This window comes from Patagioenas fasciata, chromosome 7 (assembly GCF_037038585.1).
Source record: "Patagioenas fasciata isolate bPatFas1 chromosome 7, bPatFas1.hap1, whole genome shotgun sequence".
Taxonomy (NCBI): Eukaryota; Metazoa; Chordata; class Aves; order Columbiformes; family Columbidae; genus Patagioenas; species Patagioenas fasciata.
The window spans coordinates 597,303-612,301 of record NC_092526.1 but is presented as its reverse complement, the minus strand read 5'-3'; the positions used below and the strand labels follow the sequence as shown (position 1 = coordinate 612,301).

Genomic DNA, 14,999 nt, shown 5'->3' with positions numbered 1-14,999 from the left:
CACGGCGAGAGACAGTAACATCAATTTTCAGTAATTCTTTCCCAAACAACCTGCTCATATGCACAAACGTGCACAGGCCACGCTTACCTTGCTGTTTTTTCGCCTCTTTGGCAGCTCGAGCTTGTTCCTGCTTCTGGAGTTTCCTCAGTAGCTTTATTTGTGCTGCTTGCCTCGCTATTTCTGTTACAAAATGAAAGTTCATAAAGCCAGTGCTGCCCAACAGTAAAGATACAGCTCGTATTTCAGACAATAGCATAAGGTAAAGACAGAGGAAACAGTGGATCTGGTTTTCACACGTTTATCTTGACATTTCACTATCACCATGTATCAAGTAACTACATAAATAGCACAAATGAACACGGATACTTTTTTTTCTATAAAATGAACTTTTTTGGAGTTATCTATTAAGTTATCTATTAAGTGGTAGCATCAGGCTAATAATGCTGCTTCATTTCAAAACTGATTTACTCTTTCTTTTTAATGCAGAAAATATTTGTCTCAGAGTACCAAATCAACATTTTATTCAGAATATAATTCTATAATTATTTAACCCTTCGTTAACAGCGCAGTAAGAGTGAACCCATCCGGTCACACTTCCCTCTACAGCGGAACCTACAGCAGCCGCTCTCCCCCATCAGTGACCTCCCGAAGCATCCACCACGCTGAGAGCACCTATGGAACCTGGGTACCGCCTGGGGAGCACCCGCGGAACGAGGACGAGCGGGGAACGGCCACGCTGCTGTCAGACACCGCAGGAGTCTCTGGGGGCCGCATTCAGCCCCCTATCCAAGGGCTGAGGTTCAGGACCTCTCTGACAGCGCTCTCCACAACACCAACAGCTTCTCATGCAACGACCAAGGCACAGGTAGACATGGAAAACCCATGGACAGACAAGATGATGCTGTGGATAGCAAGCGTAGTGTAAATAGGTACCGACAACAGGAAAACCTTCAGGGCCAAGGGTAAGCCATACAGAGGAAGTTACACCTTAATCGAAACAGAACCAGCAGCTGGAAATCACAATTTATGTTACAGAGGAGAACTTAAAACCATGAAACTATGGAAAGGCCAACAGGTGCAGAGGACCACTCAGTGCAAGCCCGCACAATCCACGAGGAGGATTTAGTAAATGTTCAGCATGCATTTGAAAGAGACAGATGGAAAACAAACACCCATACTGCAAAAAGCAGGGACAACAAACCCGACGACCTGTATTTCCGGTCACTAGTACGTGCTGTACCGAGCACCATTTAAGGGCTTCTACATCGCGCCAAGACACCTAAACAAAAGTTAGGGAAAGCAGAATTGTCGGTATGAAATGATCATCAGGGTGTAACGAACATCACGTAGGCACAGCAGAAGGACAGGTAAGAATCCGTGGTGTTGCCAGACACCACCATCACAGGAACGCCAGAACCAGACGCCCAGGCAGCAGAGCAGCGCTGCAGGCAGAGCTGCAGGGTCGAGTCACAGCACAGAAGCTGTGCATCAGCAGACAGCGCGCAGCCCGTGGGGCGGACTCCCCGAAGAAGCTGCGCAAGAGCAGGACCCAAGCACGCTTACTTCAAGTGAGCAACCCAGAAGCAGTTCAAAACAACGTACACCTGTCCAGGTAAACACTGAGCCACATCCCAAACAGGTAAAAGGCAGTCCAGATGTGGCTCTTCAGGAATGGAGGCCACCATAGGAAAATGGTGAGCATGTGAAAACTAAAAGCTTGTTCAAATAACAACAGCAAAGCCTATGACACACCAAAACTAAAAGTTAAAAAGGCCAGAAAAATAATTTGAAGAGCACCTCACAATGGATGTCTGAGCGCACAGTAAAAGTTCTTTACATGCATCACGACAGGAGGCCAGAAATGCAATCAGTGGGACCTAACGATGAACACGATAGAACAATACAGGGAAAGGGAAGATACAGAGTGAAGTAAAACAGCTTAGTGACCAGGCCTCGTCCTTTTTCACTGAGGAGAGGAGACTTCTGGAAGTCAGTTACTGAAACTCGGCAATAAACACACAGCCTCTCAGTGAACGCTACAATGCTTCAGCAGGTGACGCTTACAGTGCACTGCTTCTCAGACTGAATAAAAGGTGTTGGCGACCTTAGCACACGGGTAGAATGGCTGTGCGGCACTACAGGACACACAACCGGCTCCCGCCTGCCCGCGTGTCCAAAGCGCGACCGCGGCGCGCCCGCAAGCTGTCCACACAACAGTCGTCTTTGCAGGCAACAAGCGAAAACAACGCTAAGAACTGCACCAAGACGGGTATTAAAGGCACAGGGACAGTAAACAAGGACGTTACGCAAAATATAAAGCAGCCACCCAAACACACTCACAGTCAGGACAGGAAAGAAAAGTTAAGTCGTCAGTTTAAATAAACATCCTGACTCCCAGTCTGTAAGGATTTTTCATATTGGATTAGATGCATTCAGAAAATACAATACATTTAGGGACTAAACAACTGAAATTCAAGAGTCACGTACCTGATGTTTATTTAAGACTAGGCCCTCATGCTTTTGACATATTGTAGTATCTGATACCATGAAAAGTTCTACTGTCAGCACTGGTACCACTTATTATAGGATCCTATTCAACCTTTTGGGCATTTAAATCTCATCACTATCAGGGGCTTCACAAAAAGAGCATTTTCCCTGGAACAGCCCAAAGCTCCTCAGAAACACTAACTTTGGTGGTTCTCAATTTCAATTTCTAGCTCCACTGTCGTTGAGAAATAAAGATTTGTTAATTTTTGCCAATTTAAAACATACATCAGTGGTAACCCGATTACTGGATGTCCGCTTCTTTAAATTTTATAAATCTAAATAAAGTAACTATAGAGTAAACTAAGACATGCATTTACACACACTCCTTCCTTTGAATCACATACACATTTACCCATCTTGAAAAGGCTTCAAGAACAGCATACACATTTCCAAAACAAAACGTTGCATACAACATCCTAGTGAAACGTACCGGTCCCCTTCAGAAAACACACGAGCCCTGTCTGCTCAGACACCCTCTGCTCACGAGAACAGTAACACAGCTCTTACCTTGAGCCTGGAGCTTCCGTAACAGCTTCGCGTCAGCGCCGTCCAGGAACTCGGAGCCCCCGACGTTGGGCGGCCGGCCCTTGCGCCGCCGCACGCGCGTCTCGTCGCGGGACAGCGGCCGCTCGGGGTTGGGCGGCCGCCCCCGCCGCCCCTCCATGGCCCGCAGCCGCGGGACCACCTCGTCCTCCTGCAGCAGGCACCACTGCACGCCCTTGGGTGGACAGGCAGACACGGCGGTCAGCGATGGAGCACACACCCGACACACTCCAGAGTATCAACAGCAAGACACTTTTCCTTCTTCTAAATAAGTTTCATATATAAAACATGCGAGAGCTGGTATGCACCACTGGGGTAGTACGACGTGTTGATGATGCACAGAAGCCACATATTGAGAGCTCATCACAACCAGCTTTTGGAAATTGCACTACTGTGCAAGGCTGTGAAGGCTATTCAGTGACATACACGAGTATTACCCAGCAGATATGCCACTACCATGCCATTTCTATCATTTCTGACCAAATTGCTTATTGCTCAACCTTTTAAAAAGGCGAAATAGATTTTTCCTTATTACATAAACTAAAAAATAACTCCTCTGCTTTCACAGAATCCGCTGCTCGACACGAACGACAGCACGTGTCAGGCTGCCAGCCGTGCTTACAGACATTCTGGCAGCACGACGAGCGCAGGCAAGGGTCCGTTTTCAAATATTGCTTTCTGGAGCGCTGTAGATCTCAACAACCGAGTTGAAAAAACACAAGACTCACTTTAGTCTTGAGGTTTTATTTAGTACAATTTAGTTCCCTCCTCATTCACTGCACGAAAATTCTTTTCTGCACCAATATTGAAGCAATAAGAAGTTTGTAACTTTTAAGAATCCACCTATCTCAACTAGGAGTTACAGTAACTACGTTCTATAACCACACAAAGTATGCAGCAGCACATTCAACTGTCTCTTTCACTGCTACTGCTGGGTTTTTGAAATTTCAACAAATACTTCAGTACTTTGTCAATACAAATACCCAAGTTAGTCCTCACATAGATACAGCTTTACTTTAACTGATAAAAGGTCAAGTTTATTGTGTCTACTGAGCAGAACAGGAGTACAGTATCTGATCCTGTCTGACCGAACACAAGGTTTTCAAAACTGTAACATCTCTCATCACTCTCCCAAGCGTTTGAAGACCGCAGGGAACAAATGGCGCTATGCAGCCCGCGGGACGACTCCACGATCCGCCTCTAAAGATTTGGAAAACATTCTGAAAGTGTCTGCTAAAGCAGGAATGGAAGCTGACAACTTATAAAACCCATTAATTAAATAACTATATACATACATAAATACTGAAAACAAATTGGCTGTGCCCATAGATTTTCATGAGCTTATTCTGTCAATTTATCTTTTAATCCTTCCTGCTCATTCTCTATGATTACAAATGTTCGATAAAGGATTCGACAATGAAATGCCATTTTGGTAATGACACTTGCAGAGTCCCAGAAAGCCACCAGCATCTGCAGAGACACGTTTTTGAAGCCTGAATCACCACCCCAGGAGCTCATCTCACACCTACTGACGGGCATGCCAAAGGCTTTGTTATTAGTGATGTTCCTAAGTACAAGCTGCTCCCAATCACGACCATCACACTACGTGCACAAGGACCTTTCAATCCAGAACAGTTACTGCTGCCACACAAACAGAAGTTAATCCATATTCTACCTTTAAGAGCATACGCTTTTGATTCACTGCCTGGGACCTGACTGACGACTTATCCCAGGTCCAGCCCAATGAGTAACATAAGCCAGGTTTAATACAGCGATGTAAGCCAGGTTTAATACTGTACTTCCCACCTACACCAGCCTCCAACCTGCGAGCACCAGAGGCGGGGAGAAACAAAAATGCAAGATAGAATTCAAAGAAAAGGAGGAGAAGCAGCCACAGCTCTAGAAGCACCTTAGATCCTGCAAAGGAAATTGTTCTCGCTCTGTTTGTATTTTCTGTGGTTACTGATAATAATGATAACAAATAGGCAGAAAAGACAGAGGCCTACAAGATCATGAGCGCCACAGAGACCATGGATGTATATAACATTTTCCTAATGACTTCCAAAAGAGAAAGAAGAGGTCACCAAATGCAGCTAGAAGGTTCAGGAAGCAAAAGGAGCTGGTGTTTCAAGGTACTGGTGTTTCAAGGGCATCTACCATCTATCGCAATACTGTCCTACAAGGACATTTGCCAAAAAGGCGCCAGGTAGCTACGCGTGGAAGCAGAATCAAGCTCAGTCTGTTAACCAAACTGATGAGCAAAACCAGAGGAACGGTGCAAGAAGCACTCATTAAATTCAGCTTCCATTTGTGAGAAAAAGTTGATAACAAAGCTTTCTAAATTGAATCCCAGGATTCAAAATATGACAAACATTTTAAATTCTGGTTTCTAGAAAAGGAAACAACTAATTACTACTACAGTACGAATGTATATGACAGTTGATTTTATAGTTGCCTGTTCTGTACAGTATTTCTATTTTGTCTGTAATAAACATTTTAGACTTCTGAATACTTATTCACAGATTAAGTCTCTTAAGTAAACAACAGCAAGCTTACGAACTGGCTTAAAAGAGGCAGATTTCACGCCTGATACAGATGCACCGCTCTGTGCTGAGGCAGCCCCCTGGCCGGGCACTCCGAGAAGCCCCGTGCACACAGCAATTACTTCACACTCAGGAGACAGCAACAAGTATTTCAAGCACTTTCCTCCTTTCCTGTTCCTGAATTCTGCTGCCCCCTAGGCTGGCATGCGGGCTCTGGGAACAACAGAAAAAGCATAACTTTCACAGCTTTATGCAAAATCTTACTGGGGAAAAAGAAAGGGCATACCATGTTTAGTACAATTTAATGATTACTCCCAAAGAGCTATATCCAGATTTAAAAGTCTGTATTTTGCCCTTACTGATGTTTCGTCTTCAACTAAAGTGGATCTGGATGGAGCTGCATGAAGAGTCAGGTTTTCTGTGCTGCACAGCGACTGCAAAGGAAGCGCTGAGAGCCGGTCAGGCTGGGGGCTCAGGTCTGGTCAAGGGCTGGGCCGGTCAGGCTGGGGGCTCAGGTCTGGTCAAGGGCTGGGCCGGTCAGGCTGGGGGCTCAGGTCTGGTCAATGAGATGAACACCTGGAGGGAGCTGCCCAGAGCACAGGGCTGGCTCTGCTCAGAGGGGACAGGGATGGGACAAGGGCAGGGGCACAGACTCAGACACCCGAGGTTCGCCCTGAACATCAGGAGACACGTTTTCACCATGGCAGGAAACTGGGAACTGGAAGAGGTGACCCAGGGAGGCTGTGGCATCCCCCACCTTGGAGACTTTCAAGAGCTGTCTGGACCTGGTCCTGGGTAACTGGCTCTGGGTGACCCTTCCAACCTCAAACATCCTGTGAAGCTGTGATGGATACTCTTGCTGTTCCATATTAATCAAATCCAGCAAGATGCAATCCTAGGGTACAGCTCGGTATCACTCCACGACGTTCTCCTCCACCTACTACTGGACACAGTATCCCTATCCAGACTACTCCAACTCGTACGGACCCGTGCCCTCTCCATCACCCCAAATCACAGTCACACTTATCTTTTTAATCACAGTACTTTAAAGCTCTAGGTCCTGCCACTGCATTTCTACATCTGCCCAAGTTCAAACATTCCTCTAACCCTACTACTTCATGGCCGATTTCTACCATAGACGCCTCTGCTAAAGCAGTAGATTACAGCTTTGAATAACCCACAGCATCTGATTGCTGCTGTACCAGGAGAGAGAAACACAGGTGCTATCAAGGAGCAGGTAACCCATGGTGCAGGTTTGCTGTAGGTAATTCTTCAGTGTAACTGGTTTAGCCTTTGAATAATTTCCTTTGCATCTTGCTCCACCTTCGAGCTTTGTGAAACTTACCCAGTCTTTTTGGCTGCATGTCTCAAAAGATGACAGAAATAGATAATGAAGAAAGGGAAGAGGAACTACAAAAGGCTATACAGAATAATCAAAATTACAGCAAAAGCCAAAATAAAATTCCTGGAATTACCTCTAGACATCCATGAAGATACGATTATCACATATTGTTTTGAAGCTGGACAATTAAAAAAAATCTCAGTAAAAAGGGTACAAATATCACTTCTGTTAGGGCATATTATCAGCCTGAGTGTAGTTCAGCTGTCGACATTATTATCTTCTCATTCAAAATCGCATACATAAAATGCAAATACATTTTAGCACATCTGAATTAGCTGCCCTCGGTCCCTTTGTTTTTACAAGTAAACTCTTCCTTTGTCTAACCAAGAACAAACGGAACCTACCACAAGCTAGACCAGTGGGAACTACCATGAGATGTGCAGTAACTCAGCATTCGCACTGCCAGCCCTCCCACAGGAACCTGCCCTTCCCGAGGCCTCCGTTCGGAAGCTTTACGGTACCAAGGAAGGGCAACACCTGCAAATCACCTCATTAATTAAGGGGAAAAGAAAGAGATAACTAGAGAAGGGGACAAGACTAAAGAAGAAACATGGGCAACTGACACACAAATGGTAACAGGCTACAAAGAAGCAGATCTGCTGACATGGCATCATGTTCACAGGACAAGGCAGGACTTCAGTCAAGCCATTCAGGTACATAATGAAGTTCACAACTACATGAACTTGCAATGGTTGTTTGATGAAGGCCAAACACAAAGGGGGTTTAGCAACGCTCGGCCCTGTAAGCCAGGAATCGGTAAGCAGCGCCTAGAAGCATGCCCTGCTATGAACTTAGTCTTTATTGCTTTCAGATTTATGCTACATAAACCTTGTGTATTTCTGCGGGGTATCACACGGACATAAGGCTTAACCAGAACTTGAATCCAAGGCTGCTGAGAGCATGTCTGTCCACATTCCTGGAGTAACATATTCAGGATTCTAATCTTCTAAAGCAGCAAATATATTCACTGACAAAAGTCCTGAAAAGATCCTAAGATGACCAAAATACACAGTATGGCACAAACGCACTAATTTCCTGAAAATACTAACTTCATTTATCCTCGTGTAGTTTATCTACAAGAAAGTCTAGCAGTTGTACCACTGCAAAGCACAAGTGGTGTAACTCAGCATTCCTTCCGGTAAAAACGTCACGCTCCAGGCAGCTCAGGCTGTTTTCTCTATACAGGAAACACTTCTATTTGAACACTTATTTTATACATATTATGTACACGAATACACAAAAAGAGTGTGATTTAATGCACACACATAAATTACTATCAATATTAGGCTTATACAGTAAAAGAAGAAATGGAGTTTTAGTCAGAAATATCTGAACACTAAGATGAAATAGGCAGCTCAGAGCTGCTTGGTACTGGGCAAAGCCAGGCCCAGAGCTGGCCACGAGGCACGCTCAGCTCCCGCAACATCCCAACAAAATCACCGAGCAGCAACCTTCAGCTTGCCCAGGACCGAGCTCTCAGCACCTCAGTGGAACCACTATTAACAAATACGCACCATTTTTAGAAAGAATTAGTGAAAAACAGGCAATGCTCCAGACTGCAGAAAAAATTACTTCACCTAAATTTAAGTTAATGTTCCTTGGATCAAAGACTTTACTTTTTAAAAAGCAGATACCTGCGGTCCATCTCTGGCTTCATAGAAGTCACCCACTCCTATTTTTGCACTGAAGCTGAAATTGTCCCTTGAGATATCCATTATTCCATTTCTGCTGAGGTACTGAAAAAATCACATATTTTTCCACTTCAGCGTGTAAATCATTACAACCCAGCTTTGATGTACAGCTGACTTTGTGAGTGTAATGCTTTGCATTCTCTATCAAAGGGATATGCATTTATAGGAGGTCAAATCAGTAACGGACTGAGATACATTACGCCTTGCATGACGGGACATTTTGAAATAAGTATCTTTATTGGAGGGAAAAAATGGCATATTTTAATTGCAAGCATGCTCAGCAGCATTAGAACACGGAAGTTAAAGAGAAGGAACGTACCTTTACTACTTCAGGATACTGTCTCAGCTTCTTTCCACAAGGTGCAAAATACGCTACTTCTCCTTGAAGACGACCACCAAAGTTTCTTATTCGTGTTTCTCTTTGCCAGCTAGAGTAACGGCAAATAGTTGCATTAAACAGTACATTTCTTAAAAAACAAGTCATTACTGTCAATGTAAGATGTTTACATAAAAAGGCACATGTCTAAAATGTGACAAGAGTATCGTACATCAAATAGGCAAAACCAGAAATGGTTATCATGTAGACTGTCCAAATTTGGACTCTATATGGATTTATAATCAAGCTACTTACATATTAGCAGATTTTAAATGGCTTAGAACTATATTTCAGGGACTTATTTGGAGTCTGTAACGACTCAGATCTAACCATCAGGATCCATTTCCAGCAGTAAAATTGCTGACGGGTTGTGTTTGCGGAAGAGTAATGTGCTGCACAAAAATTAACATGATACATGTTGACACTTTTTATTAGAGAGATCCACAGTCAGTGTGATTGGAACTCTCAGTTGTTGAAGCCCTTTCGTTATTATTCATGCTCGGAAACTCCCAAACTGCCGTTTCCCTACCCGCCGACCCGAGGGCAGCGTCTCCCGCCTAAGGTACCAGGCACACACAACCTACCCGTACTCGAGAGGCACACGCAGCTCGCGCTCATCTGTTACTCTTCGTCTTTTCGAAACACCTGAGAGAGAACTTCTGATTAACACTTGAGAGAACTTACAAAATGAAAACATGTTCCTGAAATACACCTTTTATACTTTTTATCCCCAAACTAAAAGAGAAATCGTTTTTACATTCTAGCCACTAAATACCTCAAGAACCAAGAAAACTAATGTAACTTTTCTACTTTTGAAGTTGAATTGAAAACTGAGCTGTCCAGCGAAACACAGACACACGGAAGAGACAGAGACCTCTCCAGTGACTGACGAGCTCCAGGCAAACGGGACACACGAGCATTTTAATTGTGTTACGGTGATTCTTATTAGGAAACAGCACTACACCAAAACAGGGACCCCAATTTAATTTATTCTACTTTCCACCCAGTGAACAGACAAAGATCTGCTACTGGTCTGTTCAAAGCACCACAAATCACCAGACTACTGAACGAAGAAAATTAACTTTGTACTTAAACAATCCAGATTGCTCCTAATGCATGGCAACTATTTCACAAACTGCTCCGGCCTGCTCCTGGGATAAATCCGGAGCAGACCACCCTGCTTCACAGTCACTGACGTGACAACATGGAACGAAACTCCTGCTTCACTAATCCAAACAGAAAACAAAATCTATGAGTGGATGTCCCATCTACAATCTACCCACTTGCATGGCAATTAAATATCAACTTTCTAATTCCAAGTAGTAAATACACAATTTCATTTAATTTTTGCCATGCAAATTGAGAAGCAACTTTCAAGAATGCATTCACTCTTTTGTAGCAGCAGTAATTACTAAATGTTGCATTATTAGTCATCAAATGAAGGATTATATCAGGCAAATGCTAAATGTGCTTTTCATTAACCTTTTAAAAATAACGCCTTGCCCATAATCCATAAATCCTACTAAGAATTTTGACAGAATAATGAATATATCTTAACTAAATACAGTTATTAAATTTGTTGGGAAAGGGGCAAAACTGGAAGATCCAGGATGCAAACTATAACGCATAGAATTAGAAATAAACAGGAATACCTGGGTTTAGAATAAAATGGTAAAGAACAAAGACTAAATAATTAAGAGTTTCAATGTAATAAATACCAATTCTGGCTATTTCATCCTGGCTTCTTTCAAATAATTATATGAGCCAAAATGTCCTGGACTAAGTGTAATGTTCATGTCTCAAGAACTTGCGATCTGCTGACTCGGTCTAACATGTGCTGCCAGCCCCCGAGAAAAGATCACAGGGCAGGACGGGCTGGAAGGGACCTTAGAGATCATCTGATCCAGGCCTTCGTAGGAAAGGGAAGCTGGGTGAGACGATCCAGCGCCTTGTTCAGCCACAGCTTAAGAAATCTCCAGTGGTGGGGACTCCACCACATCCCTGAGGAGGTTGTTCCAGTGAATTATTGTTCTCACCGTAAAAAATGTATTTCTTATATTGAGTCTGAGCTATTTTCATAACTACTTTTACAACACATGCCACTGAGACGTTACATGCACTACAGTAACAGTTCGGGTACCGCAGTGTGTGCTTGCTCCGAGGGCAGCCGGTGCTGTCCCAAATAAAACCGCGGGCTGGCTCTCGGGACATAAGGCAGCTGGTGCGGAGCTTGGGGTCTTTGCTACTTGGAGATTAAGCGGGGTGGAGTGAGCTGCAGGACCAATGCAAGAGCTCTTCACGGACGATGGAGTCTTATTCACTTTCAGTGGAGATTTTTCTCCCTCCGTGTCTGTATCTGATTCATCTTGATCTTTATCATCTTCATCATCTTCATCCTCAGACCCTTCTGTATCTGACTCAGAATTACTGTCAGATTCTGTTGAAAAACAAGTGTGGCAAAAGGCACATTATGATTCCATAATTAATGGCAAACACATTTCAGTTCTAAAACTTGCAAAGCATTTTGTCTTATTAAATATGCTTTTTTGACTTATTTTTTAATAGCGATCTCTTGAGTATATATAGATGGTTGTAATTAACCACCTAAATTTTAAAATTACTACAAATACGACAGCATGAAGTAATTCTGCATGATAATGCACTGTTGTTTCAGATGGAATTGTTTGGCTTTGCACGAGGAGGTGAGAGACGGAAGCTGAAGCATTTAAGAGACTGCTGACCCCAGCAGCAGCTCCGGCTCCAGCACCCCCTGCCCATGTTGCCTGCAAAGGGCGCCCCGCGGGCTGGGAACCGAGCGTGGGGAGCAAACGATGGAAGGCTGTGAGGTGTCAGGACTGGAAGGGTGGCCATCTGGGCAAAGGAAGGGTTACATACAGGGCGGACAGGGTAAGGAACTGAAGACGGGCCACAGCTGTGAGAAAATAAAGAGGATTAGTACAGGGTGTGTGATGATGGTGAAAGAGAGCGATGAAGGTGGAGCAGGGCCCAAGCAGGGGCAGAAGGAGTGCCCAGGAACACAGTCAGCTCCTGAAATGGGCCTTACCCTTCCAAACGGCCTAACAACCTTTAGAATAGTAGTTACTCTCTACAAACACTGCAGCACTTACAACAGCCCTGGTATTTTCCTCTACTCTTGCTCATTGACTGCTGCGCTCCAGAACGAAGCCTAGAAACGCTTCTCATGACCACGTGAAGGCGTTGTTAGTCCCTCTTGGGTGGGGAAGCCTGTTGTGCAGAGGGCTCTGCCTGCAGAGCATTGACGTCCCAGCCCGCTCCTGCAGCCGGGCACGGCAGGACGGGCCCCAGCCGCCTCTCCAGGACAGCCCGCGGCACGCTCGCCGTCAGCCAGCACCCAGAACGCCCGAAACACGACCCAGGGATGACACAATAGGGGACTGGGAGACCATGTGCCACCCTCCAGGACACCTGGAGGACACCACGTGGGCCACACTACTCCCAAAATTCCTACCCGTTTTTTAATATGGTGGGAAATAAGTTTTCAACACTCAAAAAATAAAGTTTCTGCTTTTCCTATTAAAAAGGTTAAACCACCTGATTGGCTATCATCAGAATCATCATCTTCATCGTCCTCATCTTCATCTTCGTCGTCGTCATCATCGTCATTTGAGTCATCAGAGTCCTTGCTGCTGGGGGCATCCGAGTCCAGCCCTCGGAACTGCTCCACCACCAGTTTTGCAGAGTGAAGGCGGTGTTGGGTTTTCGCTGCATTTCCTGCATTATTGCTGACGGGTTTCTCCTTTCCTGAGCCTGGTAACACAGGAGAGGTAGGGGGCACACCAGGTGTCCGGGTACCTGCTGGCTTTTTCCCACTTGCGCTCAGGTTCACTGGCACAGAAAAGGGGGCGCTACTGGAGATGGCTACACTGTCATTGGTCTTGGTCTGGGGCTTCAGTTTCGTAGTAAGTGCAAGAGGAGCCTCCTGGATGACGCTCTGAATAACTCCGTTGGGGTGGTGATTACCTAAAAGTGCATTTGTCAGGAATGGGTTGGAATGGTTGTTTTCCAAGGATGTGAGTTTCTGATGAGCTGGTGAACTAGATGTTGGTTTGGGGCTTGACAAAGCTGCAATAACCTTCTTCAGGTTCTTAGATGATTCCTGTTTCTTTAGCTGTGCTGCTGGGAATGTCTGTTTATATTGTTCCTGGAGAAATAAGAATAGAAATAATAAAAATTAAAACTCCGCATTTAAGTATTCATGCAGGTGAACTCTATGGGATCTCGATGATCCACTCAGCGATTGTTTAGAGAACGCTCTTGGCATAGAAAAATGTTATAAAAAAAAAACCATGGAAAAAAGGTACTAGTCAGAAGTGCTGTGATACGCTAGTTCGTGAACTCCGACAAAGCAGCACTTGACGGCAAAACACCAGTGATGGCTCAGAAACGCGTGTAAAGCTTACGTGGTCTTTAGTCTCAAGACTCTTCCAAGGAAAAAGAAAAATACCTCATCTTTGACAGAAAAAAATAACAGAATGGAAAAAGACGGTCCATTTTAAATCAATTCCTAAATATTAAGTCAAATACAATACATTCTTGAATTTACTCACATTCAAAACTCAGTATGAAATCATTAAAACCTACGAACTAAACATTCACAGAGCACATGTTTTCAGCTCAAGTTTTAAAGAATCCGAACCACTAAACGGCTGATGTGTCACCAGCTGAAGCCCCGTAACCTGAACGTGACAGCGGGAACAGTGGCAAAGGCATATTTGTCATAATTGTCCTTTCTTTAACCACTCCAGAAGAATGACGAGCTTATTTGAATTCTACAAAGTAACTGGGAGCTGAAAGGAAAACAGTTTCTCATCTAATGTAGGAACACAAACTGCAGGATGACAATATTCTCCAGCCCTCCATGAGGACCGAGAGTTAGCCGAGAATCTGAATTGAGTTTACTCTCCCCTAATACTACTTAGTTGAAAACAAAGTTTGCTTTTCATAATGAAACTTGCCTTGGGAAGTGTACTTTTATATCTATATCTCTATATATATCTCCCTCTCTCTCTATATATATATATCTCAAGACTCAGCATTTCTAAAATACTAGATTTTTATTCTCTTCTAGCACACATTAAATCTAACTGAACAGAAATGAAAATTCACCACTAGTCACCAAAATCACAATTAACAAAATCAACTACAAAGGATTTTGGTAAGCTGCGGAAGGGCTAAGACAGTGTGAACACATTGTAGTGTCCTGCCCAGGAAAAGGAAGATCAGATTTACGGCGATGGCCACACTGAGCGTTAACAGCTACCCGAGCACGAACGTCCTCCTGTCTTCAAAGAGCAAACAAAGCCTGAGATTAAATCAAACATGGTTTAGAAAAGGCTTCCAGCTACTTTGTTTAAAATAATGATTGGAATAGGTAATTTTAATTACTTTGACTTAAACCAATCCACCTTGAAACAAAGCGAGGCCATGCTTACGCACTACATATGGGAAGTGTTAAACCAGCGTTCCAACTGAAACCTGGAGAAGCACATGAAAAATTGTTCAGGCCACACAATTTACCCATGACTACATATATTGACATTGATTTTAGCTGCTTATTTGCCTTAAGAGATGCACGCCAACATCGTGCACCGATTCCTTCAGCAGAGCTCCAGGTTCCACCGCGGGACGAGCTGGAGACTCCAGCGCGGCGTCAGTGACAGGCGGTGTGATACGACACGGCACACGCACAGCACCGCGCGCACGCACGCACGCAGCACCACGGAGAAGGCTCTTCTCCAAGATAAAGGTATGGGATAATTCAGGGCACTTGTGAAGTACAGCAAGTCATCTCCAAAATTAGAGCATGATTATTTGCTACTCTTCACAAAAACCCCCAAACAACAAAAAATCCCTCC

The 14,999-nt window shown here is 44.2% G+C and overlaps 1 protein-coding gene across 20 annotated transcripts in view; it reads right to left on the bottom strand.

Moving 5' to 3' along the window:
- Positions 1-14,999, bottom strand: part of BAZ2B (bromodomain adjacent to zinc finger domain 2B) — a 97,729-nt gene that overhangs the window by 29,288 nt on the left and 53,442 nt on the right. For 13 of the 20 annotated variants that reach the window (XM_065841553.2, XM_065841552.2, XM_065841562.2 and 10 more), the window contains 7 exons: positions 12,676-13,285; positions 11,243-11,539; positions 9,687-9,747; positions 9,046-9,154; positions 8,670-8,771; positions 3,055-3,265; positions 88-180 (listed from right to left, as the gene is read on the bottom strand). In XM_065841553.2, coding sequence (XP_065697625.1) covers positions 88-180; positions 3,055-3,265; positions 8,670-8,771; positions 9,046-9,154; positions 9,687-9,747; positions 11,243-11,539; positions 12,676-13,285 — 1,483 coding nt within the window. The remainder of the gene's footprint in view (positions 1-87; positions 181-3,054; positions 3,266-8,669; positions 8,772-9,045; positions 9,155-9,686; positions 9,748-11,242; positions 11,540-12,675; positions 13,286-14,999) is intronic. The other 7 variants (XM_065841561.2, XM_065841563.2, XM_071810632.1 and 4 more) reach the window with 1 other exon arrangement.